The 25,982-nt window shown below is 42.9% G+C and overlaps 1 protein-coding gene across 1 annotated transcript in view; it reads left to right on the top strand.

The window, feature by feature from the left end:
- LOC148595956 (cytosolic carboxypeptidase 6-like) overlaps window positions 1-25,982 on the top strand; it is a 208,945-nt gene that overhangs the window by 124,397 nt on the left and 58,566 nt on the right. Inside the window, exon 5 of the mRNA XM_088536768.1 lies at window positions 3,041-3,203. Within this exon, the coding sequence (XP_088392894.1) occupies window positions 3,041-3,203 (163 nt within the window). The remainder of the gene's footprint in view (window positions 1-3,040; window positions 3,204-25,982) is intronic.

The following is a 25,982-nucleotide window of genomic DNA, read 5'->3' as shown; positions in this document are numbered from 1 at the left end:
GTCTTTCTTTCAGCGTATCATTTGCCAAGATCAGCTCTGGTGAAAAATCAGTGTTTTGCCTGTTTATTTCCCCATCCCATTTATCTTGATTTGAAGCAGGGAGGTAAAGGTTGGATTCGTGCATGTGCCAGCCACCCTTCTTCGTCATTGTTTGAATTTTCTTCAATTTTCATGAATCCTGAATTTTCTTCTTTTCATATAATATGTCAGATCACATTCTGGCTTGTAACATTTGCTCTAAAGCCAAGCATGTGCCACTCTTACAAAACCTGCATGTATTCATATTTCTAAGTTTTGTGGTGTCTTTTCTCTACTTCAGTCTCCCCATGTCAAATCAAAGATCCTATCTTTTGCTTAAGATGTGAAGTTGATCCTTGCAATCAGAAAATTTAGAAAAATTTTGAAAATGCAGACAAAGTTAATCTCCAAAAACTACATTTATGTACTTTAATGCAGGTGCTGGCATCCTTTTTCTGAAAATGCAACACTACATGGCAAAAAAGATTATGGATGATCCCTTTAAGACTATGGCCACTTCAACTAATTTTGGACAGGCGAAACTGGAACCCCTAAAAAAATCACAAAACATTATATATAAAAAAGCACTGGAAAGGTCCATTTTTTTTTTTCTTTTTCATCCATTTGAAAAACTTCTTAATTATTTAAACTACTTATTCTTTATTTTTGAAATATGGCAAGTATAATTTTGCCAATAACCAAATCAAATTTCTGAGCTCTTTTCTTCCAGAAAGCAAAAATTACTTCAGTAAAGTAATATATTAGACTCTTTCTCTTCCTATATTTCTAGCTAATAAGGTTTCAGCTTATAGGAGAAGTTGTTTTTTATTAGGTCCCAAGTACATGATCTGACAGTTTTGCAGCTGAGTCTCATTTGACCACTATCACTCAGACCCTCAACATCATCACATCATGGATTTTTTGTTGTTGTTATTGCTGTTTTGGGGTTTTTTTTTTTTTTTTGGTAGGATATTCAGAGCCTCCTCCATAATGATGATTCATCTCGTACTGTGTCATCAGCAAATTTTGTTGACACATTCCTCCTTTATCGTTCCAAGCACTATAATGAAAATATTATGTAAAATTTGTCTCAAGAATCATTTTTGGGGCATTCAACTAGTAACATTCCTCTAGACTGATCGAAATCATGGGAAATAGAGCTGGAAAAGGATCTCAGGTCTGAGTGGTGACCCAAAGATGGGATAAACTACAGCAGACTGGGCTGATCTGTCCCTGACTATCATTGCTGGAGCAGTTTGGTCCCTCCTGCCTGCCCTGAATTGCTTCTCTGACGCTTCCCTCATCTCCCCTGTTCTTAGTCTGTGTGTCCCATGGGTGCTACTGCTGTTCAGACCACAGCTCTCTGCTTTGACACTTACGTTGTCTCCCTTTGCACTTGTGTTCAGCAGCTGATGCTTTCACCCATTTAATGTTCTACCTCAGATGTTCACTTTAGCAGGAGGCAGGAGGACTTTTCCTCCCTCAGACCTTTGCAATTATTTTATTTCATATTTTGAATTAACAATTCATTTCACTTTCAAACCTTTTGAATGCTGTACCTCTCTGTTAGGTAAGTATACAGAATATCCTCAAGGTTTCGGCCATCTATTATGGAAAAAAAATAGATGATATGTATGTAGCAGAATACATCCTACGCCCCCTTTACCACAAAGCTGAATATTGTGCTACTACAAAGACTACAAATCCCATTTAGAAACTCCTACGTATGTTAATAAGAAACCCAATTCCATCTTATTCTAATTAACCTATAAAGCCTTCCTTTTTATTATATGAGAGAATTCAAAACATTCAGAATGCTAATAAAACACAGATATTTTTGTTCTTTATATCTTCTGGTATATACTGTTCATCAAGAATTGTTCATTTCAGTGTTGGTGTGATTTTTTTCTCAGACTTGGAATTTAACATTTTAAGCTTTTTTCAAATAAAATTCTTATTTGCCTTTTTTTAAAAAAAAGGCGAACTTGATACATACTAATATTGAATTAACAAAAAAATAAACATACAGGAGCTAAAGATTCAATGGGAAGACAGATATCTCACAGAATTCACAGTGGGCACAATGACCGAGCTGTAAGCTATGTTAAGGGTCCTTTATATTTCTCTGGAAATGTAAAAATCTTGAAAAGGAGGAGATATTAAAGCATTTTATGCAACAAATCCAAGTTAGTCCTACTAAGCATTTTCCAGTGGTCATTAGCTTATGCAAAGCCCAGACTGACTCAGTCTGATGGTTATGAGGTTTCTGATAGGGTCTGATAACCAAAATGAAATCAGATTCTGTTTTTCTGCCTAGTTAGTAGTAGCAGGCTCAAAGACTTCAGTGACCCTGAAGATGAGCTCTCCTTTAGTCTCCAGGTGTCGTGCCTTCCAAGCAGAGCTAAAACCTATCGAGGGAAATATCGAGAGTCCTCCCATCCACCTCCGAAATGAATAGTCTTAAAGCAGTTGGGTCCTTAAAGCCACATCTTCAGTGACAGCACAAAATGCTGCATTTTACACTATGCTGCTAATGCTGTAATATACTTTTCTGCCCAGAGAGCAACACCCAGTTAACATTTAAGTTAGTGAAGTGGAAATTTGTGTGACCTAATTTAAGAACGAGTCAAATGTCTTAGGTGAGAAAGTTTGACTAAAACTAAAATGCCATTGGATTTCTGTTTTGCTTAAAAGATGCCAGGGAAAGGGAGGGTGATGGGGAAATGGTTATGGAAAATCAGTGCTGGGGAAGAACCCACTTACACAGCTAAGCTTCTGAAAATAGAGGGTCTGGAGAGTCCCCTTTTACTTTTTGCATAGGACAGGCTTTCTTTAAGTATTATGCAAGAGTGAGGAGGAAGTAAATTTCCAGGCCACAGCTGAAAAAATAGTTCAGTCTCACATAATCTAAATGTAGTTTATCAGTATGAATTTTTGATATTTTCTGTTTTTATTAGACTATTCCCAACCCTACCCCCATCCCACCCATGAATCCTTCATGTTTGTGTTCTTCCTCTTGCAGTCCAGTACCTCCTTCAACCGCGATGCTGTGAAGGCAGGGACGGGACGGCGTTTTCTTGGTGGGCTCTTAAATGATACGTCCTACTGCTACACGCTGGAAGTCTCCTTCTATAGCTACGTCGTGGGAGGAACGACTTCTGCTGTTCCCTACACGGAAGAAGCATGTATCCTTTTGCAATCCAACTGCTGCCATGCACATGATCCGCACACTTAAGGTATATTGTTCTATCTCAATGAGAGTTTGTGGCATAGGAGCACACAAGTGGATATGTGAGTCTGTTCTTGATGCTTTAATTTCCCTTGTATTGATTCTCCATAGTGTGAAAATTCAAGAAGAGGAAGGCATATTAGATCAAATAAGCCATCTCCCTCTTGTGGGAGATTGTCTCACATACTTGTTACAGAAACTGGACCTGGAGAGCTTCTGATCCATGCCCTTCCACATTCCCCCATTTCTTTCTTAATTTCCCTCCTTATCCTTTCATTATCCCTGTATTTTATTATTGCTTTAATAGCAAGTCTAAAGTGCATCTTTGGTGCTGAGCTAAAACATCTTCTGTGCCTTTGAGCCACAGTCAAAAGGCTCCAAAGTGTCCAGTAGATTTTGCTGCTGCCTCAGGGCTAGGTCTTTACTGCTGATTGTCAAAGAAATAGCAAGCCAACGCTGCAAACAAAGCTGACAAAGTTGTCTGCATTTTTCAGGGCTCAGATAGAAGCAATCTCACGTTCCTTAAAAAAACAGGGGAGGGGGAGGAAAAATATATATATCTTTCTAGTTAGCTCTCTCAACATATCAACAGTTTGTAGAAATTCTTCTGACTGGTCTTATGATCTGTTTTTATATTTTTGTTATTATGCTCAGTCAAATATCCAATGCCGAGACTTCAGTCTTGGGTGTGTTGTTTCATTTTGTCATTCTATCTTGGTAGCTTTTTGAAATATCTAAAGGTTTGGAAACACTGCAGAGGGAAAAAAAATATGAGCTATGGTTGCCTATTTGCATTTCTGCTGCATTTCTGAAGTTAGAGAAGGTTTACAGGTTTAGGGTAGCCAATGGGAAATTTCTATGCAATACATAATTCTTCATTGTCCATGCCTCCATGCATGCTGTGGGTGGAAAAAGAATGAGAAATGGGAAGCAAGGAAAACAATTCTTGACTATTGGGGTTCAGCTTCTCTACTGAAAGGGGCATGGGAAGCGGGGAATGAGAAAGGACTGAATATGTGAAGGTGATGTAGCAAACTCCAGCATTTGACTTCATTTTGCCCTGTAACGTTAATGATTTTCAAGTAATAGCTCCTTCCAGCATACGTGTACATGCAGGATCCATTCACTGTAGATAAAATTGTTGTGTCATGTCATTAGCTTAGTTTTATATATTGGTTTTATTACATTGGTACCTTGGCCTTTTAAGAACATGCATCTTAGTTTCATCTTAAATTTTCCTCCTCACTCCGTTCTCATTGCACTGACAACTGCTTATTTATCCTGCTTTTAAAGGTCTCATTTATCAAGAACAGTTTTTGCAATGAAGGGTGGAAAGAGCTTCTCTACAAATGAGATCATGCTTCCCTTAAATATGTTTTCCTTGATGACTTGTATGTCATGCTGGCTCAGTTCCCTTTCCCACATAGATTTTTCTTTTTTTTTTTTTTTGTTTTGTTTTGTTTTGTTTTGGGAGCTGGTAGTGGTGAACCATCACAGGTTGACCTGACTGGGAGAAGGAGGAGGAGAGACTTGGTTCTTTGGAGCAGTGCTCCCTGCTTGTGTGTTACGGTTTCCTGGCATTTTTCTTTGTGAGTTTTATTTCCTTGTCAAAAGAGGGATTCTATTAAGAAGGCTGCATATGATGGCTCTTCCTCATGCATGCAGCAACCTGCTTACAGGAGGAAAGGAGCTGCCTGAGGAGAACTCTCGGCTGGCCTGCTCTGACCAGCCAGAGCAGCTGGGTTTAAATCAAACCCTGTTCTGGCAGGGAAGTTTTTTCTCTCACAAAAGTGCTTGTGACCAGAAGTAAAACAATTGCAAAACATTCCAATTTAAGCTAAGCATCTCTTCCAAGCTATTTGCAAGTCACTGATTAATTAATGCTCAGAGGTTTTAATGGACCTGAACCAAAGACACAGGCAGTCAGTTCATATTGGGCTCCAAGGACAGATGTGCTGCTCTCAACTCTCAATATGCAGGCAGCAAGTCAAGCAAATAGATGAAGCAAATATAGTGAGCCCAGACACCGCGAACTGATAGGGAAAGTATTCAGGAAATCTGCCTTAACAGACCTATCTCTTAGGGCTTTGTTCATCCGATTCTGATCTCTCCGGGTTTTAACAGAAACCCAATTCAGGGTGGTTAGAGCTGTTCAAAGCTTCTTGTGCTGGCTTAAGAATTACTGGCCGACGCTGAGCCTAAAATATCTAAAATTCAGGAAACCCACAGTCTTGAACAGAGCCTAGCAAAGAGGCCATATCCTACAATCAGAAACTAGCAATATTGATTTGATGTAGGGACCTAAACAGTGGAGAATCTCCAGATTCTACCAAAAAAAAAAAAGAAATACTTTAGCCTAATATAGCTCCAAAGTTGCCTTGTAGAAATAAACACATCTGCAAGCAAATCTCCACATCCAGATTACAAAACTGGACAAACTGTGAATAGTGTTCCCTCTTTGCACAGGTATCATATAATCCTACCTGTCAGATTTTTTTCTTTACAGTATTTACAGCAAACTGGATCACAGTGCCCTTATCATGCTCTTGAATAACCAGATTAATAGATTTTTTTTTTGTAATGTCTTCATGATTCTTAGGGCTTAGATAATATAACTGCGATCTATACAAACCTCTATTATCAGCCTGTAATAGATATACTTCTCCATTGGGTAGGACTGTGCATTTTGCTCGGACTTGTGTGATTAAACATGTTTTGTAATTGTAGAGATAAATGGGTACCTTACATACATGAAAATGAGAGACTAACTTTCAGTCTAGTAAGCGTTATGTGAATTCCGGCATTGTTAGCATGGACATTAACTTTGTCAATGAGGAAAAGTAAGAAAATTGAAGGAATAAAAAAAGAAGTGAGTGTATCATGAAAGTGGAAGCAGTTGCTGCAGCTAATAGGGCTGAATGCGTTCCCCTAAGTCGAACTCCTTAAATAGCATTTAGCGGATCACACCTAGTTCATTCTGTGTAGATCAAGAGCAGAAGGTGACTCGGAGGCCTCAGTGTTTAAATGAAATCCGGTAGCAAAGTCTCCCACCCGTCTGCGCGTGGCGTGTGCGTTGGGATGCGTGTGCTTAGCACCATGTCGTAGCAGTTACTGCTGGGGCGTCCCCTGCACTTTTATCCTGCAAAGAAAGCCTTGCACCAGGCGTAACCTCCGGAACGGGCATCGCACAACCCTTGGAAAGAGCGTGCGGCTGCTGGGTCTGTGTCTAGCTGATACATTCCTGGTCCATGAGAAACGATAGGGACGTGTTTGGTGAGGCTGGCTCGGCAGCACGCTCAGCGATAACATGTACTGCAGATAACAGAGAATGGACACTGCTTTGAGGGCGTAATAAGAGGATTGCAGGCGTGTGGGTTTGTTGCCTGGAAGTGGACAGAGAGACCTTGTTTAAAACCCTTCTCACACACGCGCACATTTGGTGGTAACTGATTAAAAAGGCAGCACAGCAACAGTTTGCTCAGCAGCAGGTAAAGAAGCTTTAAAATGAGCTGATATGCTCCCATTAAACAAATACCATGTTTTACTAGGCATTTACAGGGCTTATGACACACGGCATGTGAACGGCTCTGCAGCGCTCATGAGGGGCTCCGCTGCAGAGCCGGCTGGATACGCAGCAGCCGCCTGGCTGAGCGGGAGCACGGGATTAAACGGGCAGGAATGAGCGATCTCCCACCGACCGGGCAGCGCACCCGGCACCGGGATTAAACGGGCAGGAATGAGCGATCTCCCACCGACCGGGTAGCGCACCCGGCACCGGGATTAAACGGGCAGGAATGAGCGATCTCCCACCGACCGGGTAGCGCACCCGGCACTGCTTCCCATGGCAGCCGCTTGTCAGCAGCCGGCACAGCCTGCCCGGAGAGGGGCTGGTAAAGGAGACTTACATCAATAGTGCTCAAATCTACTGGGTTTGTTTTCCAGAGTGTTTTGAACTGGTTCCCTGCTGCACAGCCCGTAAGAGAGCATCAAAGGTTTCATTCCTCCCAAGCGCTGCCATGAGGTGGGGAAGGAGGCTGAGTGGAGGAGGCTAGGCCAGAACGGGTTTGATTGCAGCCTGGAAGCAGTCTGCTCGCCCGAGGGAGAGCAATCGTTGAGATGGGTGGACCCTGCAGTTAGTTATCAGTGTGTTCTTACTCTGCCGTGTGTCTTAATGGTTGGATTCCCTCAGGTGGAGAAGGCTCCTATCCCAAGAAAGGCCTGTAGCCACCTGATGTGTACAGTCATCCTTGTTGAAATTGCTTCTAAGTGGGACTGGGACCCTGGCCTGGGGTCTGGTGAAACGGTTCTGCTCTGCGTGGCTGTTTTAAGCACAGTGCTTCACCTCAGTGTCTGCAATATGCAGTATGAATTTAATGGTGCTTCTTTTCTAAAGCACTTCAATAGCTGGGGGTGAAGCACGCTGGAGAAGAAAGGCATATTATTAATATTATCCCAAGGTAAGTCTTTTAAACATAACAAACAGCCAAGAAATGAGCTTGATGCTTTAACAATATAGCTGAACTGACTTGCAAAGAAATGACTTGGAGTTTTCCATTTCACTGAATGTGTTGAATTGGAAGCTTTGCACTCCTTAGAAAAGCAGGGCATGGTTGCGCTGCTGAACTCTCTCCCATGTTTATGGACATAAAAGATGTATTTATGTGGCTGCAGCTTGCGTGCATAATTGCCAGGACATGCGGAAGGAAAGCTTGGATTGCCTCGAGTCTCTTCAGGTGGCAAACTTGCACCTTGGGCTGTTAGCACAGCTGTGACCACCACATTCACTCTTATCCTTAACTTCCAGCAGACTATGAACATGCTGCTTGACCACTGGAAACTTGAGAAGCTAAATCTCTAGAGGAGAGTCACTTGTTGGTATCCATATTTCTGTTATAGAGTGCTTATGGACCTCAGTCTCCCACAGTGTATGTGGTTATTTGAGGCTTTCTTACATTCTTTTTTGACAACTGCCTGACCTGGTCCTCCTACCTATGCTAGTGATATCTTTAAAATAAGAAGCTTGCCAGCCAGATTGTGGCCCTTGCAGGTTCATGCCCACCCAACAGACGAAACCCGAGGGAGCTCTGCAGAAGCTGTACAGCATGGTTTGTGTTTGGACTTGACTTGGAGTTTGTTCCCAAGAAGACTTCAGCACAAATCAGGCACTCAGGATACGCTCAGGAAAAGAACTCCAGAGGTTTAGTCCTCCTCCAAAGCTCCTAGAAACAGGCATGTTTCTCTGCATTGGAAAAATCCTGTGCACGCTTGCACATCATCTCTCCCTTATTTGGTTCTTTCTCAATACCATGTTTTGGGCTCTGCTTAAAGACAGAAAACAAAACTCTCTTTCAATCCCACAGCCTGTGAAAGAGTGTCAAGGTTTACAGCCACAATTTCTAATGCTCTTAATATTACTGGAAGCATAGAGTTAAATTATAGAGTTGTAAAGTTACTTTATAGTGATAATGCTGTCAAGCATCAATATCTCTGCCCCAGGGCACCATGGAAACTCAGTTAATGATATAAGAAGCTGATATTTTTCAGGGTTGCAGCTGTTGGCTCATACCCAGAAGGAATCTGTGTGTTTGTTCATATCGGAAATATACAGGGGGACCTGCTCAAAGAAAATTAAGAAACAATGAAAGTCTGTTTAATGAAGTGCAGTGGAATGAAAGTGCAAAGCAGTCTGTGCTATTGCAGTGTACACGCCTTTTTCCCAGATAGAGCTCTGTGCAGTGGACAGTGCTGTAGAAAAAGACTTATTTTGCTGTAAGAGGGTGTTTGTAGTGAGGGAGTGTGTATTTGTATTTAAATTTGTTTATCTAGTTGCCTGTAGCATTGACTGCATCAATCTATGCAGGCACCGTCTGGGAGTATCAGTAAAGAAATGGAAATTAAGGCAAGCAACTACAGTCAAGTTAGGAATATCTATAATTTTTGTAATGGATTTCTTAGCATCTGCAAGCCAAAGTGCTTTGATAGCCTCAGATGAAAGATGCTATAAAAGTGCAAAGTGTTAGTATAAAGGCTTTTTTAAGGAAGAATTCTACTTTTTTGCTGAAATAGAATATTGGTCTTGGAAGCGATCTTCAAAGTATTTGCTGGGGATTTAACCATATCATTCCCATTACCTTTTGATTGGGAGCCAGGTATCAAACATCATACATGTGAGTACCGAAATGGTCTTGCACTTAACTGATGCACTCAGAATGGTGTTGAGTGCTTGGTTTATTTGCCTGCGCAAGTACTCTGTATGCCTCCCATTTGGTGAGCATTTGCATGGCTTTCTGTGGAGAGGGAGGGAGATGTGGTCACACTGAGGCTTGTTTTAAATCAAAGTAAGCAGAAGTTTTCAAGCTGAGGATCTAGTCTGAGTGGGATGAAGTGTCTTAGGAGAAGTGCTGTGAGCCCACGTGCTGTATCGGATTGTCAGGTGCATCATGGTTTGCTGCAGAGTCATGGTGTCCTTTGTAATGTGAAGGAGGACCTAACATGGATGAAATGGCTTAATTTCCTCTCCCTTGTTTACTTACTTTCCCCAGCATACCAAAATACAGGGAAGAAACCAATCTACTCCATCTTCTTTTGTTGTGGGACCAAAACCAAGGTGCATATCTAGACCCAAAAGCTGAGAAAGGATTTCAAGTTGGTTTTTAGATGTAAGTGCAGGAACTTGCCACCTTTGAAGAGTAAGAGCAGAAAGACTTCAGTAGCTGTGTGCCTAGCTAGGGAGTTTGCACAGGTTGACATGAGAGCTGTCAATATTTGCAAACTTGTTTGGGATCAGGAACTTTTTTGACACTAGAAGCATAAAACAGAGGCACACGTGCAAATATCATCCCTGATTCCTGCCAGATGTCTTCAATTCTGTGCTGGTTAAGAATATGCTCTTTGGCCTAGATGGGGCTGTTTCTGGTGACATGAGAAGACCAATCCTTTTAAGCGAGCCAAGATGAGGAAGGCCACCTCCAAAGCTGACTTTACAACCCATACAACCTTTGGGATTTCTGCTGAGACACTGCATGCTAATTGGTGCCAGATTGTCACTGAGGTGGTGTTGTCTCCAAGGGACTGATCAAAGTCCTCATCAGTGGGTTCCAGTCAAGATATGATTGACTTGTGGTTGCGGCCAGGCTGGTTGTATCTGTGGCCTGCAAGCACAAAACTATAATTCAAAATGTGTTTGTTGTTGGTATAAAACCTGTAAAATTTACTACTTAAAAACAAACAGTTACATTTTTTTTTCATAAGTATTCCTTACTTAGTACTTCATACCCAGGAGAAAACACTTAGACCAAGTACAAGTGATGCTTTTGCTGAATGACTATAAGAAGACACTGAATACATGAGTGATTGCAGAGCTGTGGCTAATATAAACAAGTGTAAAAGCTCCCTCCAGGCACTGCTCTCCTGCCTGAACTGGCTTTCGAGATCTTGAACAATTCTCTTACGAACTGACTTTTTTATAAACTTGTATTTTTCCTTTGTCTTATAAGCAACCTTAGACAAAACTAAGCATATGGAACTGATAGCAAGGTTCTTGGGTGCTCAGAGCACCATAGAAATGCTATTAGACTCGTAGTTAAAATAATTCTTTGGTAAATGTTAAATTCCTATTAGTAACACTTGCTAAACTTAAGTGCAAAGGAAAGGGCAAGGCTAATCTGAAAGGCAATGGAGAGCAGGGCTTAAAATATATTAACAATTTGTTGGAAATGTCTGAGGGGAGTGGTTAATATGACTCAAGAATAACATCTGTAGGTTGAAAATTTAGGTTGGACGAGGGCTTAGGCAGTACTGTGCTGCTTTGGAGATTTCCCAAATGTCAATGGGAATGAGGAGGAAAGAGCCGTTCAGAGTGAAGTGTTTTTCAAAAAGCAGTAAACAGAAAAATTGCAATGTCTCTTCTGTAGGGGTCTGCCTGCTTTTCAGCCAGCCTGTCATGCTTGCCTGTGTGTCTCAATGCTTGCTTTCCTTCTTTTCTGTATCTTTGTATTTCTGTCTGAGTCTTCTCCTGGATGCTCCTCTTGCATCTGTATTTGCAGCATCTTGTTTGCAGTTTCAAACTCTACCCCCTACCTCTCACATTAATGTTGTCCATGTCTTCTCTTGGGCTCACCTGTCTGTTCATAGGTGCTGTTTCATTGCCTATGTACACCCATTTTCTGCTTTTTGACCTCTCTGTGCTCTATCTCTCACCTAAACTGCTCCTTCTTTCCTCTGTATTTTATAGCCTAGAGGCTCTGCAGGAATCTTTGGTGTTCAAAGGGAAGTCCAAGGTGGGAGCTTAAGCTATTTTCTTTCTTTCTTTTTTTTCTTTTTCTTTTTCTTATTTTTAAGTCATAAATACCCAAATCCTGGAAGGAATCTGAGCCATTTTTAGGAAACTCAGTCAAGAAGTGAGTGTCTTGCTGTACATGTGTCTGTTTTCTCAGCTTCTTGACCAATTGCAACTGAATTTGACAGTGATGAAGGTCTCAGAGATATTACATTCCTACAAGTTTCATGAAAAATAGCTGGCTGAATGAGGAGAGAGACCAAAATTAATCTCTCTAGTAGGGACAGCTGCAACTCTATTGTTAGAAACCAGAGGAGGACAGTATGCATGAAAGTGATGTGAAACAGCCTGTATCTCCTAGCCCCCCGGGCCTGTCAGTACTGAGTGGAGACCTCATTTTGCTTTCTTTTCTTCTAGAAACTTTTATCCTCAATGTCTCTGCAAATCGTAACAAAGGGTATCTCATGGCATCCTGAGAAGCAGATTGTGTCTTCTCCACCAAGCACTGCTGAAAGGGGCAGGAGACGTGACAGGTACGGCTCATAGGTGAAGTGAGAACACGCATTCAGGCAGGGCCACCACGTGCCCACCCCAAACCGAAGAGTTTCCTGTCACCCAGAGCCGACGCTTTGTCCAGATCAATAAAATCTAAAGATGTCTAAGGCAGAAAATAATCTATATTTTTGAGCTAGTGTTTAGAAAGGTCAGGATTGTGTTTCAGTAAAAGCAGGATGTCCTATCCTATGTCCTATGTCTTATCTCTGAACAGAAGAAGAGTCAAACCAGCTCAGACAAAAATCAGTCCACTGCAGGGTCATGTCTCTGACAGAGGCCAAAGCAGATGCCTGAGGAGAGTATGGGAATAAAACAGGCATATGATGATACTTCCCTCGAATACTCCCAGCTTCTGGCAGTTAGTGGTGTGGGAATCCCAGAGTCAGAGATAGTCACTCTCTCTCCTGTGACCCTGTATATATGTTTAGCATCCACGGCATCCTGTGCCAGGAAGTTGCACAGCTTAGTCTTACCTTGTTTGTTTAAAGCCTACCATCCACAAGCTTCATTATATGCTTCCTAATTGGTCTAATATGCTTCCTAACTTGTCGAAGCAGTGGGCTCCATCTCCTCTCCCCATGCCACCACTATCACTGTCTTTTTTTTTTCCCAAGTTTAAAGTTGTTTAGCTTATTCTCTGTGCACCAAAATATGGAAATTGGGCTGATGAGGGAAGGTTTTCAGTTTGTGAATATGCACTGTTGTCAGCATTCATTCAATTCATCGTATGCTTAATAAGCTGAATGTGTTCAGCTTTTCCAGTACACAGAATTTACTAGGTAGAGTAACTGAATTTGGTCATAGGCCTAAGTTTTGGTGGTCCACCTAAGAGAGTCTAGAAACCAGCTCCTGCTGGAGGAATACAGAGGTTTTGAAAATTGCTTTACAACTGAACTGAAGTTTTATTAAAGCGGTATCCTCTACTGCTACTCAAAACCTTCTTTCTAGTGAGAAAGGGATCTGCAGGGTAACCAAGTGTCATGTAGCAAATGCTTATAGCAGTCTGGTTTATGCAGACATTTGGCTGAAACATGGTCAGAGGACATGTGCATAGTGGGATCTCTTCCCTCTATCTCAGTACATGGCAAATCTCGGGCTTCCTTTCTGTAAATCCCTAGGCAGACTGTTCAAGTGGAACATAACTGGTTTAATCAAGTTAGGGGATTGGAAGTGGGCAGGTGGAATCAGTTGTTCTCCTAGGAAATGTAGCTATATAACCAGAGTGTGAGGTACAAATTGTGACTTTCCAAAAAACATGTCTGGATTGCTAACACTCCATGGTACACTGTAGTGTGCCAACACTTCAGAAGCACAGGGGGAAAGAGTCTACAGTATTCGGGTGCTGTTTTGTCTGTTTTATCTTGGAGTTTCTGTGGATTCCTTCAAAATCCAGAAGTAGATGATTCTGCAGGCAGTGCAGCCCATGCCCCCTGTGTCCCCATGGGTTAGCTGTGTAGCAGTAAACTGCGCCTGTCAGCAGGCTCACATCCTCATTTGGACCTTGCTTAAGTCTTAGCTTCAGAGAGGATTTGAGGTTGGGCCCTTCCTGGACACTAGGGTTATCATCCTGTTGTCTCTTCTTCACTTAATGATTCCTCTTTGCATCTCATCCCTTGTGCCTGCCAAGTAGAAATTGTTGCATTGACTTTCTTTCCAAAGCCAGCCTGGAAGGACAGCTTTCCTTCAACCAGGACACAGAAAAGGCCTGTGTATCCAGAACCATCAATATTTTTCTTGAGATGATAAATGAACTGCCAATAAACTAAGGCAGCTGCCAGATCCATCTCAGGAACAGACCTTCAGACCCGATTTATCCGTGCCTGGTTTATTTATGTGTCTGGAAACTCTGGAGATGCTAACAGAGGGCTAACTGCTCTGGGAGAGCTACTGAGAATTAGATGGTGCGGGTAGATGTAGTGGGAGTTTATGGACTGGCTGGGATTCTTCAGCTATTACTCTGTGTTAACCTATCTCAAATGAGAAAACAGCTTGCTCCTATGGAGTCTCAGGACAAGGAACATCATATAAAAAAAAACAAAACTCTTAAAGCCAGACCTAACTTCTGATATCTGCTGTATCATTTGGTTTGTCCTTTTCCATTTTTTTGGTCTGTCTTGAGAGAATTCAGGTTTTTGCATAACCTGTGAAATTTGTTTTGTTAGCAAGATTTTTCTAAGGAGGTGAGACGTGGCTGATCATGCTGTGCCTGGAGGGATGCAACCAGTGTATGTGCTTGGACAAATCAGGTTTGTAAGGAAAGCAATCTTTTCTTGCACCAGCTGATATAATTGCAGAAGAAGACAACTGTCTTTAGGCCCCTTTTGCTAGGCAGGAGGCATATGGGTTTTTTTATACACATTTGCCCTAAAACTCAAGAGACCATTTTTTCAGTTCCAGCCAAATTTGAGGGAGATGGACAGAGTTCTCAGAGGTATTACATCTGGGCAGGTTTTATGAAAATAGACAGCTGACCAAGGAACATGATTTTGTAAATACCTCTCCTGGGAGGGGATGGAGTGTGAGTTTCAATGGTATTGCACATTCCTAAAATATGGGAGGGGGCTACTCTTAAGTGCTGCAACCCAGGAGGAATTTAAGGTGGCGCACAATCTGTGTTGCACACTGGAGAAGCCAAGGATAGGAACCAGGGCCCAGGAGTTTCACTACATGTGGGGCAATTAATTTCTCTTTCAAGATAGGTCCATCCCGATGCAACACGTGTGATCCAGGAGCACAAGCTCTGAGGCTTTGCTGACCGGGGGGGACCTGGAGTGAGGCTGTGGTAGCAAAACCAGCAAGGATGAGCGCGCTGTGCCAGTTCCCAGGAGGAAACCTGGACGCCCGGCACCTTGGTGCTTCTTCCCACCTCCCTGTAGTTATTTTCCAGTGTAAGGCTGGGTAGATGGAACCGATTTTCCCCTCCCCACCTGCCTGCCTGGGTCAGCACCAGGGAGCACAGCTCACACTTGCCTGTAGTTCAAGTGCCCTCTTCTGGCACAAAAGGTTTCATTCCTCAATGGCAATCGATGAAGAGGAGTGAGTGTTTTTCTTAAGCTTGCTGAAATGAAGAACAAAGCAGATTTTTCCTTCCTTCCCTTTCTGCCTTTTCTGCCTTCCCCTCTGTGTCCTGCGTTGCCTGGGCAGGCAGTCCTGGTCCGTGAAGAAGGGAGCCTCCCTCCTGTACCAGGATGCAGAGGTCAACACTTTCTTCTAGGACAGGGCTATGATATGATCTTGTTTGCGTCTGAAGTCAAAAAAGGAAATAAGAGAAAAAAACACTTTTTTTTTATTCCATACATCCTCTATCTGGTGTAAATCTGGTGCTGTCTTGATTTACACTAGCTGAGAATTTGATATTCTTTGCCTGCTAATGTTTTCTGCTCTCTTTGTAATCATCTCTTGGCTAACCCTGACCTGTTGGTGTCAATAGTTTTCACTGTGGATGCCAATGGGATCTCGATGTGACCTGTATTGATTAGAACAGGATGTTTGGTGATGAAATGTGGGCAGAGGAGGACGTGCAGCCACTGACAGAGAAGTTCCCACTCTAAGTGCTTACTTGGGAAGGGAAAGTTTCGATACGCTTGTTAATGTGATTTCAAGGTTAGCAGTACACAGTACAGCAACTGCATCTGTCTGCAGAGGGATTTCAAATCAGCCTTTAATAAGAAAAAGGAGTTTCCTGCGCTGCTTTATCGCATCAGTTACCATCGGAGGCCTTTGCATGTGCTTTGGATTTTTCTCTATATTTAAGGAGCATTTGGAGCTGTAATTGATTATAGCTGAATTTGTGTTACAAAGTAGGGAACAGCAGGTTAGAGCATTTATGCTATGAGACGAGGCTGAGCCTGATTCTCATTTAGATCATTTATAGCAGAAGGGTTGTGTTTTTTCCCCTGGTAACAAGCAGTGTCTGAGCTATTGAGTACAACACTGTATTAATAATTCTGTACTTATTGCAGGCTCTCTGCATGCAAATCCTTCACATACCAGCTGGATTGGCATAAGCCAGTTTAGGAAGCACACATACACCTTGTACTGCCCTGCACCGGGTTTAGGAGAGGAAAAAAAAAAACCTGAAGCTGGGTTTGCCAGATTTTGCAAAGCACCAGGCTGGGAGTGAAAATCCAGCTTCTCCTTTCAAGGTGAAAAGGACATTCTGGTGGCTCTGCTCTGCCCAGGGATCTTCCTGCGTCGGTCCCTGCTCTGTTACGTGCACTTTAAAACTGCTATATGCTTACATCGCCTCTTCATGTCTAGGCTGAAGTTCAGGAAATGTGGCTTCTAATCATACGGTTTTGTTTAAATCTCATGCTTGTGCTTGATCTTGCGTTCCTTACCAATCCTGCATGTTTTGATGATATCTACACAAAGCCAGTCCACGGCAGAGGCTAAGTACAGTACCTAACACACAGAAATCCTGCTTGTGGTGAGAACCTCTTAGTGTTACCGCACGGAAAATCGCAGTATTGGGAGAGAGTGTGTGACAAGAATTGAGATGAGAAAAACAAAGAGTTACCCAGCCAGTACAGGTTGGATATTCAAGTAATTAATGTGAGCAGACATCACTGAAAATAATAGATAATACTCAAAATTTACCTTCTGACTTTGGAAGTGATTAACATGAATGTGGTAGAAGGATAGCAGTAAACATGGCTTTTCTCTAATATTTCATTTTAACGCTGCTGCTTCCAGTAGAAATGTGTGTGCATTAGATATTCATATATACCAGATTGTTCTTAACTATGTTCTCAAAATTCACAAATGAAATGAATTATGACAGATAAAAAAAAAAAAAAAAGTAGCCTGACCCTTTGCATGTAGGGGAGCTCCACGCCCCCACTGCAAGAAACACAGATGTCAGTCAGCCTGAGAACTGGAGCATCCCAGAGTAACGGTGCTGAGAAGTTGGTATGATAACAAGGCAAAGCAAAGTATAGACTAACAGGATGACATTGTAAGGCAGCAAAAATAGGTGGCTTTTGTATGACTATAATAGCACCACCTGCTTTTAGAACGTTAGTCATCCCATAAATGTGTCCATTCCTGCGAATATCCTTGAGGTAGCTGACACAAAAATCCATAGAAACGATGCACTGAAAAGGAACAGAGAAAAAGGGGAAGAGATGGGACTCACCAGGCTGAAAGCAGCCTGCTGGCAGGGGGAAAAGGAGCAGCTTGGAAATGTCTGTGTGCATGTGTGGGTGTGTATGGGGTAGCTGAAGAGAAGTATGTATTCTTGGAGAGAGGAATTTGTTTCCCTCTCATCAAACCTCAGCCCCTGCTGCTTTCTTTGATTTTTCTCTAACAGGGCCAATCTAGGCACTCAGTGATGATAAATAATCCAGTATTCGAGGGTGACATGCACAGCAACAAGGTAATATGGAAACAGAAGAACCTAAAGGGACAGGATTTCTGTGCAATTTATTTATTTATAATCATAATATGTTTCAAATTAAAAAATAAAAAGATTAAAATTAATTAAATAAAATATTTTAATTATTTTTTTAAATTTATATATTTTATTTCCAAATTGTGCTCTGCAGCATGGGAAACTTTGGAAACTCTGTCGCACTGGTTCAGACTACAACCCAATGGGGTGTCTTAGGTGAGCTTGGCAAACCTTAAACCTGGCTAACACAAACAGTCTCTGAGAAATGTTGTGTTTTTCCTGGTGAACTGTGTTTGCAGCAGCTCTGGTAGGATGCTTCAGTCCTGTTAGCAGCTTCGGTCCTGTTTGATAAGGGCAGTGTGGGACCCTTTGCTTGTTCTCCCAGTTATGGATGGCTCCGGGTGTCTGGATACTTGTGCTGGGCTCTGAGCTCGCTCGCTGTCTCCTCGCCTGGCCTCAGGCAAGTTGCACAATCTGCCTTCCCACCTTCCCCATTAGCAGGCTTTCAGGCTTGCGATCATAATATTTGCTTTAACATTGCATTTACGTTCAATTTCTTTGATTTTGTGGAAGCAAACTGATAGAAGTGTTGTTGTGCTGACATGCACAGTGCATCAGCGGGGCCGAACCTTCGGCCTCGCTGCGCAGACTGCGGCTGCTTGGGCTAACAGGATAGCAGGTTGTCGTTTTCTGTTGGACCAACATAAGGAGGAGAAAAAAAAAAGGTACGTTTTGCCAGAGGGTTTCATGGCTAAGTATTGACAACAAGGGATGCAAAGACTTGGTGATATGAATTCTGTTTGTGGCTCTATGAGGAGATCACAGACTCTGTGCCTTGATCTGCCTGTCCTTTCCTCTCCCAGACTTTTCTTGGATGAAAACACAGGACAGGAGCAACAGCATCGTCTAGACAGTGACACAGGGCCAGGACACAGCCTCCTGACATAAAAGGAGAAGGAAACAGGTACGCAGAGCAAAGTGATTTGCCAAAATCTGCACAACTAGATCTCCTGACTCCTTCACTGTCCCTCCTGTGAGTTCTCTTTAGGAGATGAAGTTGATTGATTGAAATTGTCCTTTTTGCCGATTACTATTTTAACGATCTAACCAGTAGTGTCAGAAATCCAGCGTGAGGGTTTTTGTTTGTTTGTTTTTGGTGCACTCTGTTTGTCACTTCTGTTTTTATCAGGTCGGAACCAGAATTGGACTAGCGGAGTTCTCTTTTTATTTCAGTGCGGGTTTGTGTTCCTGTCATCTAGGCATAGCATCTTGCTACTGCTGCAGCTGCATTCTCACGTGGCAGGAGAATAGTCTTATTACAGGGAAGTGAAAATTAAAAACAGAACCAAAAATACCCAGCATAAATCAACCTGCAAAAAATAAATCTTGGTTTCATAGGTCTTAGGAAAATCTCTTTGTGCATCTCCGCATGCTTCATCTCCTTGGTGATTGTCATTTTGTGTAAAATTCCCATTTTCTGAGTGTGGGATGAAAGCTACTACTCTCTTCTGCTTCAGCTTTTCTGTTTGCTTGCTTTTGCTCACCTCTTATACCTGGTCTGACTGCAAGATCCCTAGGGAGGAGATGGCCTGAGTGCTGTGGGAAGTCTTTTGCCTCAGCATCTTAAATAAACATAAATGACCACCCAGTTCTTTCCAGGTTTAAAATTGTTGAATAATGAACCCAACTTCGTGCCCTGGGGTTCTGGTTCTTGATGGGTTTTCCACATGCTGTCAGAGTACAAATAATTAATATGTGCAGGAAAAGGGACTAAAATCATCTCAGCTCCTTTCACTGACAGCCTCACAGGCCTGTGGCCAGAATGCAAGAAGAAAAGATATTCCTATTCCCTGCTCATTCGGCTGGCAGCGTAATCACTCAGAGTAATAAATCTTCATTGGAAACTTAGATTGAAATGGAGGAGGAAAGGGAACGATTTCAGACCAGAAGCTGGCAAGGGTCTCCTGCCTCCGTGGAGACCCAGCACTGGATGGAGAGCAAAAGAGACGCTGGGGAATCGGCTTTGCTGCTGCTGCATCCAAAATGTCCCTTAGTGGCTGCGGCAGTGACTGTGTGTGACAGCTCCCACCTGCCCTCCGGCCATGTCCCCGGCCTTGGGCTATGGCCTCCAGGCCCTTGGCCCTGGGGAGGCTCGGAGCAGGGGACGATGTTGGTCCTGCAGCGGCCTTAATGTGCACCCGAGAAGCTTGTAGGGCTTCCGTAGGGGCCAGGAATAAATTGCAGAGATCTAGAGCAGTTGGTGACCTGCTGTGCTAGCTCTTTAACCCTTCAGGAGCTAACACTTCCCCACAGCCTGGTGAGCAAACAAGGACACAAAAAAAAAAAAAAAAAAAAAAGGCAACCACAGAGCTGAAACATTTTATTTCCCCTACTGGGTCTGCCAATTAACCCTGTCAGGAGCCAGAAAACCACACTGGGCGCATCAACAGAAAATGAACTGAGGAGGGAAAACATTGGAGGACGGCGGAGCAAAGATCTAATCAGCACCCCGTCTCTGCGGAAGAGCGGAGCTGTGACACAGGGACGGCAGGAGGGGGTTTGCAAACACCTCCGCGCTTCGGAAACTGCCGCGGGGCACGCAGAGCCACCGCAGAGCAGCTCGTGGGGAGAGCTCGTCTGCCTCGGAGCTGTGTGGCTGCGGCGCGGCGCTCGTGCAGGTGCCGCCGCTCCTCCTCACCCCTTGGCTGCTGCGTTAACTCAGCTGCATCGACTTTGCAGCGTGTTCAGGGCATCTGAAGAGGGAAGCAGCAAAGGCTTCCCATCTCCAGGAGTTAACGCTCCCCGTGCGGGACTCGTCCCTGTCTGCGTTCGCCTCCCCAGCAGCACGTGGCAAGCAGGTTCCTCTTCCTTCACAAACCCTGATGGTGAAAAGGCTGAGCTGAGGTGAAGGGAGGAAGCATAAGTGGAAGAACTGGATAAGTGCAGGTAGCAGAACCAGGGCCGTGTATTCTGCAGGTTCCCTCTGATGGACGTGCCAGATGCCATTCAGAGTAAGAGCCGAGTGCAGACACCGTGGGCAGAGCAGGAGTGCTTGGTGTCACCCCAAATGGAGGCCTGGTCTATTCACTGGCCATCCATTGGGGAAGTTTGGTGCCCTACGTGCAAGTTTCTTCAAGTAACGTGCCTGATTCCCTATGGCAGGGGCTCTCCTGAGTTTCTACCAGAATCTTCCAAGTGATGTAATGAATTTATCCCACAGATACCTCTGTAACCTTTGGAACAAAAATGTGGAGGAAAAAAAGTGTTTGGCACAATGTTTAATTAGTGTCACTTTCTTTCTGTAGAAAGAAAACCCTCTTTCCACTTGTACCTTGCTCTTGTACCTTTAGGAATGCAACTCTCACGTTGGTCCATCGGCTGCAGGTCCTGGTGACTGCAGACCTGTCCTTTGTCACCCGGCTGTCAGACACATCCCTGCCCTCACTGCATCACTAATACTCCTCCATCTCCTACTGCACTTGCTGCTAATTGCTTTTCTAGAGCTTCTTGCACACTGGGACCGATGCACCATGTGCTTGCTCTGTGCCTCAGGACACAGAGGCAGGCAGACACTGGCTCTGAAGAATAGAACAGAGGGAAGAAAGAGGAGCAGTTTTAGAGCTGAGCTGTACAGAGTTAATATTCTGACTCTCTGGGCATGAAATCAATCTTCCAGGTGAATTTGCAGTCTCTCAAATCCATTTTGGGCACAACATTCACCTGAAACAGAGCTGGCTGCAGTTCCTGACGTCAGTAGAATGCTTTCCTCCCTTCAAAAGAACACAGCTTGGATTTCATCTTGTTTTTACACCTTCACTTCTCCTTGTAAGTCTCATTGTCACCACCGGGTCTGGTGTCATCCAAGTGCGGCAGTGAGACCAACACTCTGTGCTGCAGAAATTCCCAGAGCACAACACTCGGCAGCTGCCAAGGCTTTCTGCTGGCACCTGCTCAAGACAGAGAGAGAGAGAAATATCACTTTGTCTGCTTTCCTTCATTGCTGCCCACCAGGAAGCCAACACAGAAAACACTTTGCTCTTCTGCTTGAGAGACAGGCAGGTTAGATGAGCAAGCCAGGCACCTTGAGCCTTTTTGGCCTTTTCTACAACCAGTGTCTCCTCTGTCCCATCCCACTTTTCCTGGTAGGATTTTTCCTGCCTCCTGCCTGGGAGGCCTGCAGGGAATAGCGTTTTGTTGTGCTTTTCTTCTGCTGTTTCCCACCTGCCAAAGTCCTTCCTTTAAATGGCATGCATTTAATTGTTTGGGGCATAAGAGCTGGTGATGCCTGCAGTTGGCAAACAAACAGGATACTTTCAGCAAGGTGGCCAAGAGGAACATTGAGTGTTTCTGATGGTTGCTGGGACAGCTTTCCTCTCATCTCCTTTCTCCTCATGGCTTGATTCCTTTCTGACTCATGTGGGGCTGCTGTTGTCTTGCCTCTCCATCTAAATTGAGGTGGCGATAAATGCATTATATCTCTTTATTGCGTCTCCCCAGTCTTCTCCTAAACCTGCTGGGTCTCCCTTTTCTTCATCTCTCCTTGTTCTTCCCCCTGTCCTCAGGCTGAATTATGTTCCTGAGGTCCACATTTGCCATCTGCTTGCTTTTGAATTGTATTTGTATTGTATATTGATTTGTATTAGGGAAAATAATCTTTTCTCCTAGGAAAAGATGAGGGGAAAGTATAGGAATGGGAAATAAACATTCTTTTCTATTGCAGAGAATGCAGCCACAACTGGTGAGCCATAGAAAATTCAGGCAACCAAACTTCCCAGATTTGCTTTAATATCCCACTAGGATGAAATGCACAACAATATAATAAAAAGAATCATGATTTAACAGTTAAAAAAGAATCAGGTAAAAGTCTTTCTTCCTGGTGCTATTTGCAGCAGATCAAAATACATTGAGGTTAATTATATTTTAAAATCAGTGTTCTGTGGAGACAGACTAGTTTATTAGGAGAAGCTGGAATTGTTAGAGACAGATTTTCTTTGCATCAAAATAGTTCATATGAGGCTCAGGACTTGACTGGTTTGACCTCAGGCAATGCTTTGCACTTTGATAAAGCTTTTAGTGGCAATAAAGTTTTACCGAATAGTACTAAAGCTGAAGCAAACTGGGAGACATATGGCCGAGGAAATTCTGAAGTATTCACTCAGTTTTTGCAATCAGGACATCAAGCACTTCCTGTTCCAGCGGCTGCATCAGGCCATGGTTTTTTAATAGCCACTACTCTATTTGTCATTCCCAATTTAATTTTTTAAATACTGGTTATAGCAATGACTTAAAGATTAGGTCAGAACACAGAAGTATGAGAGAATGCAATAGCTTAAAAGGAAATAATGAAACAACAAATTTTTCAGAGTTGATATTTATAAGAGAGGGGCTAGAAATTAATTTAAAATCAACAGAAGAAAAAAACATTTGTATTGACCAGCCAAATCTTGACCTTGTATGGTAGGCTTTCTCAGTAAAGCTAAATCCCCAGTGTTCTGGAGAGCAGAGCTGCTGCTTTTCCTCCTGTCCTGCAGTGGCCAAGCAGCTCTGCCCCCCTTCTCCTGGTGCAGAACGGTGGGACGTGGATGGGGTTGGTCAAACACATCACATCCCGGCACGAGGTGACCACATGCAGTCTCTGACCGTGGCTCTCTGTGGGGTCCTTCCAAGTGATGGAAAGAGATGGAAGGGGGAGATCTGTATCATTCTATAGGTTCTTTGGTCTGGAATTATTTATCCTAGGGTAAAGAACAAAACACCTTGATCCTTATGACAAGGAGATGTGGTTCATAAAAAAGGCTCAGGACAGAGTTCAGCTACACAGTAACAACACCTTGCCAGAACTGGAAGCTTTTAACTGTAAGTTGCTGATGGATTATCCTAACATCTGGTCTATGATTGAAAGACAAACCCGAAAAGGACGGGTAAGTTCTTTCTGTGTAGATTGTTTTCTCTGTGTTTTTGGCATAATGTAATATCCATTGAAGGAACAAAATTGCTATGATTGGAACATTGAAAGGTCAAACTTTGTGAAGATTAGATACCCAATCCGTATGGATTAAATCTTCTTTTACTGTTCTAAAGGTGTGTAAGCTCAGGAAAGAAGATGGGAGTAGTTTTGAATTCCTCTCTCTCTTTTTCTTTTTTTTTTTTCTTTTTTTTTTTTGATCCATTTTATGATTGCTTGTGCTGAACCAAGGGGGGGAAAAAAAGTTTTTTGTCTCCTTGACTACAGCACTTATGATGTCATTTGTGTTGTATTTTTTTCATTCCATCCCTTTTAGGTTTCTTTTTGAACTTGTCCTCATCTGCTCTTCTTTTAAAGTCAGCATCAGTTCTATAGGTCTTCCTGCTGCCCATTTCACTCTTACAATGTGTATCACTTTGTTGTATCTAGGTCAGTTGCTTCTCACACCTTATATAGGCTATTTGTCAAAGCACTGTGCAGTCTGGATTTAGTGCCTGGACTGAATAATAGTCTCCCCAAGGGTTGCCCACTATTACTTCTTATAGCAATGGACAGCAATCCTGGAAGTCTTGTTTTAAAATTATTATTTGTTGTTATTGTTTTTTAATAAATTCATTCTACTTTTGTTTATTATTTTAGGCTTGGTGTCTCAAGTCTGCCTTTGGCTTCAGGGAGATCTGTTGGGTATGTTGGGGTGAATGGTGTCAGAACCTGCACCTTAAGTGGAAAAATATTAGGTTGTGATTCTGCAAAATTGTCCCCATACTTCCTTGTCTGCAAATGTCTTTCCAGATCTGATTGTGTGGAAGAAACCCTGCTTGCACGCATTTGGGTGGGAGGAATTAATATTGGCACAATGGTCAAGCTTCCCAAAAATCTCTCTTCTCAAAGGCTTGGCTTTGTTTTTAGAGGCTGTCATATTTTGTACTCTCAGACTGTCACTCCAACACAGGACTGAAACTTCTAAGGCTAAATTCAATTTCTAACTGCTTAAAAAGTAGTTCTTACTAAAAGTCCAGAAGTCCAGAAGTAACTGTTTCCATCTAGCTCATCCAAAGGTTACTGCATTCACCTATATCAAGGTCTTGCTTTTGCTGAGACTTTGCAGAGTATTAACTATGCATTTTTTTCCCAGGTGACAACCTTGCTGTGAAGATATAATTAATAGATTATCTTTAAGGAACCTGATTGTTGTTCCGTTTTATTGTTCTCCTTTATTCCCTTCTGTAGCTTAAAAATGAATTACATTCCTTTGCCACCTGGCCTTCACCAGAAAAGGCTACTGCCTTCCTGTTGTATCCATTTTAGGCTTCCTTTACTGAAGTCCAAGGCAATTCCCATTCTGTCCTGAGATTGTGCAGATAAATTGTATTGCTTTTGCATTTGTCAACATTAAGGTTTATTTGTTGTATCTAGTCCAAATTACCTACCAAAGCTTAGGACTCTGTAGAATTTCTTTGTTTGCTTTTCGCTTTCCCTTCCATGTCCACTTCTCCAATTTTGTGTTGTCAGCAGACTTAACCAGTTTACAGTCAGCTTCTCTAAGCCATTTATATAAATTAGGCTTAGCAGGGGTTCCAAGCATCATGTGGTGATGAACATTACTTTGCATTTGTTGCCTTTAATTTTCTTTTGCCGTATGTTGACCCAATTCTAGAGTAGGTCTAAATTGCTGGATATTTCTTGGCTGTTTTTCTCACGTCCATTATATGGCCCCATTGGCAACTGCAGGAGCTCCGAAAATGACATTACTTGGAGTCATTTACACAGCTTAAAAGTAGAGCAGGAAGGGGCGTATTCACTGACCTAATTCAGGGGGTCCCATCGTTTAGGTCTCTTAATTAACGATGACTCTATTTTGCTGTTCTGTAGCCTGATCACTATCTGTCCTCATTCACTGCACCAACTCCTTGCAGAACTTCTGTTGAATATTCAGCTTTTCACGGAGTATTTGGCTAAGCTGCCTAAGTAAGCCACAGTAAATTGTATTGTGTATAACTTGCTCTTTGATTTACTCCCCTCTCTCTTTCCAAGATGAGGAATATTTTAATAGTTTTTGTCATCAATTCAAGCACCTGAATGGAGCTCAGAAGCCTGGACTTGTCTCTAAGACACTTATGATCTGGGTAGTAGCAGGGAAACTTTACAGCCTACTTGCTGTGTGCAGATCCACATCTCGAGGACAGACCGTCACCATGAGGGTGGCAGCCCATGTCACCTGTACCCAACCTGCTTGCTGGCCTCTCCCAAACCCAGCATCACCAAACTTCTTTAAACTAGTGAGAAGGCAGAATCCCCCCTGTCACCCTGGCAGGTCCCTGAGCGGGCTCAGTAGACTACAAACGGTTTGTCCAAAGCAGACCTGTCCCCTTCCCTCTTCATTCCCAAAGGAGAAAGATATTCATTAGAACAATTTCTTTTAGGGCTCATCTACCCTGTTCTTCGCAATGTGTGCTGTGGTGCTTACAACTGCTCCAAGGCTGTATCTAACAGAGATCCCAGGAGAGAGAACATCATGGATATGCCCTCAGGTTTGTTGTAGATT

Source organism: Tinamus guttatus, unplaced genomic scaffold (assembly GCF_059628265.1).
Source record: "Tinamus guttatus ecotype Peru unplaced genomic scaffold, ASM5962826v1 Tinamus_guttatus_pri_ptg000044l, whole genome shotgun sequence".
Lineage (NCBI taxonomy): Eukaryota > Metazoa > Chordata > Aves > Tinamiformes > Tinamidae > Tinamus > Tinamus guttatus.
This window is presented reverse-complemented; position numbering and strand designations above follow the sequence as displayed.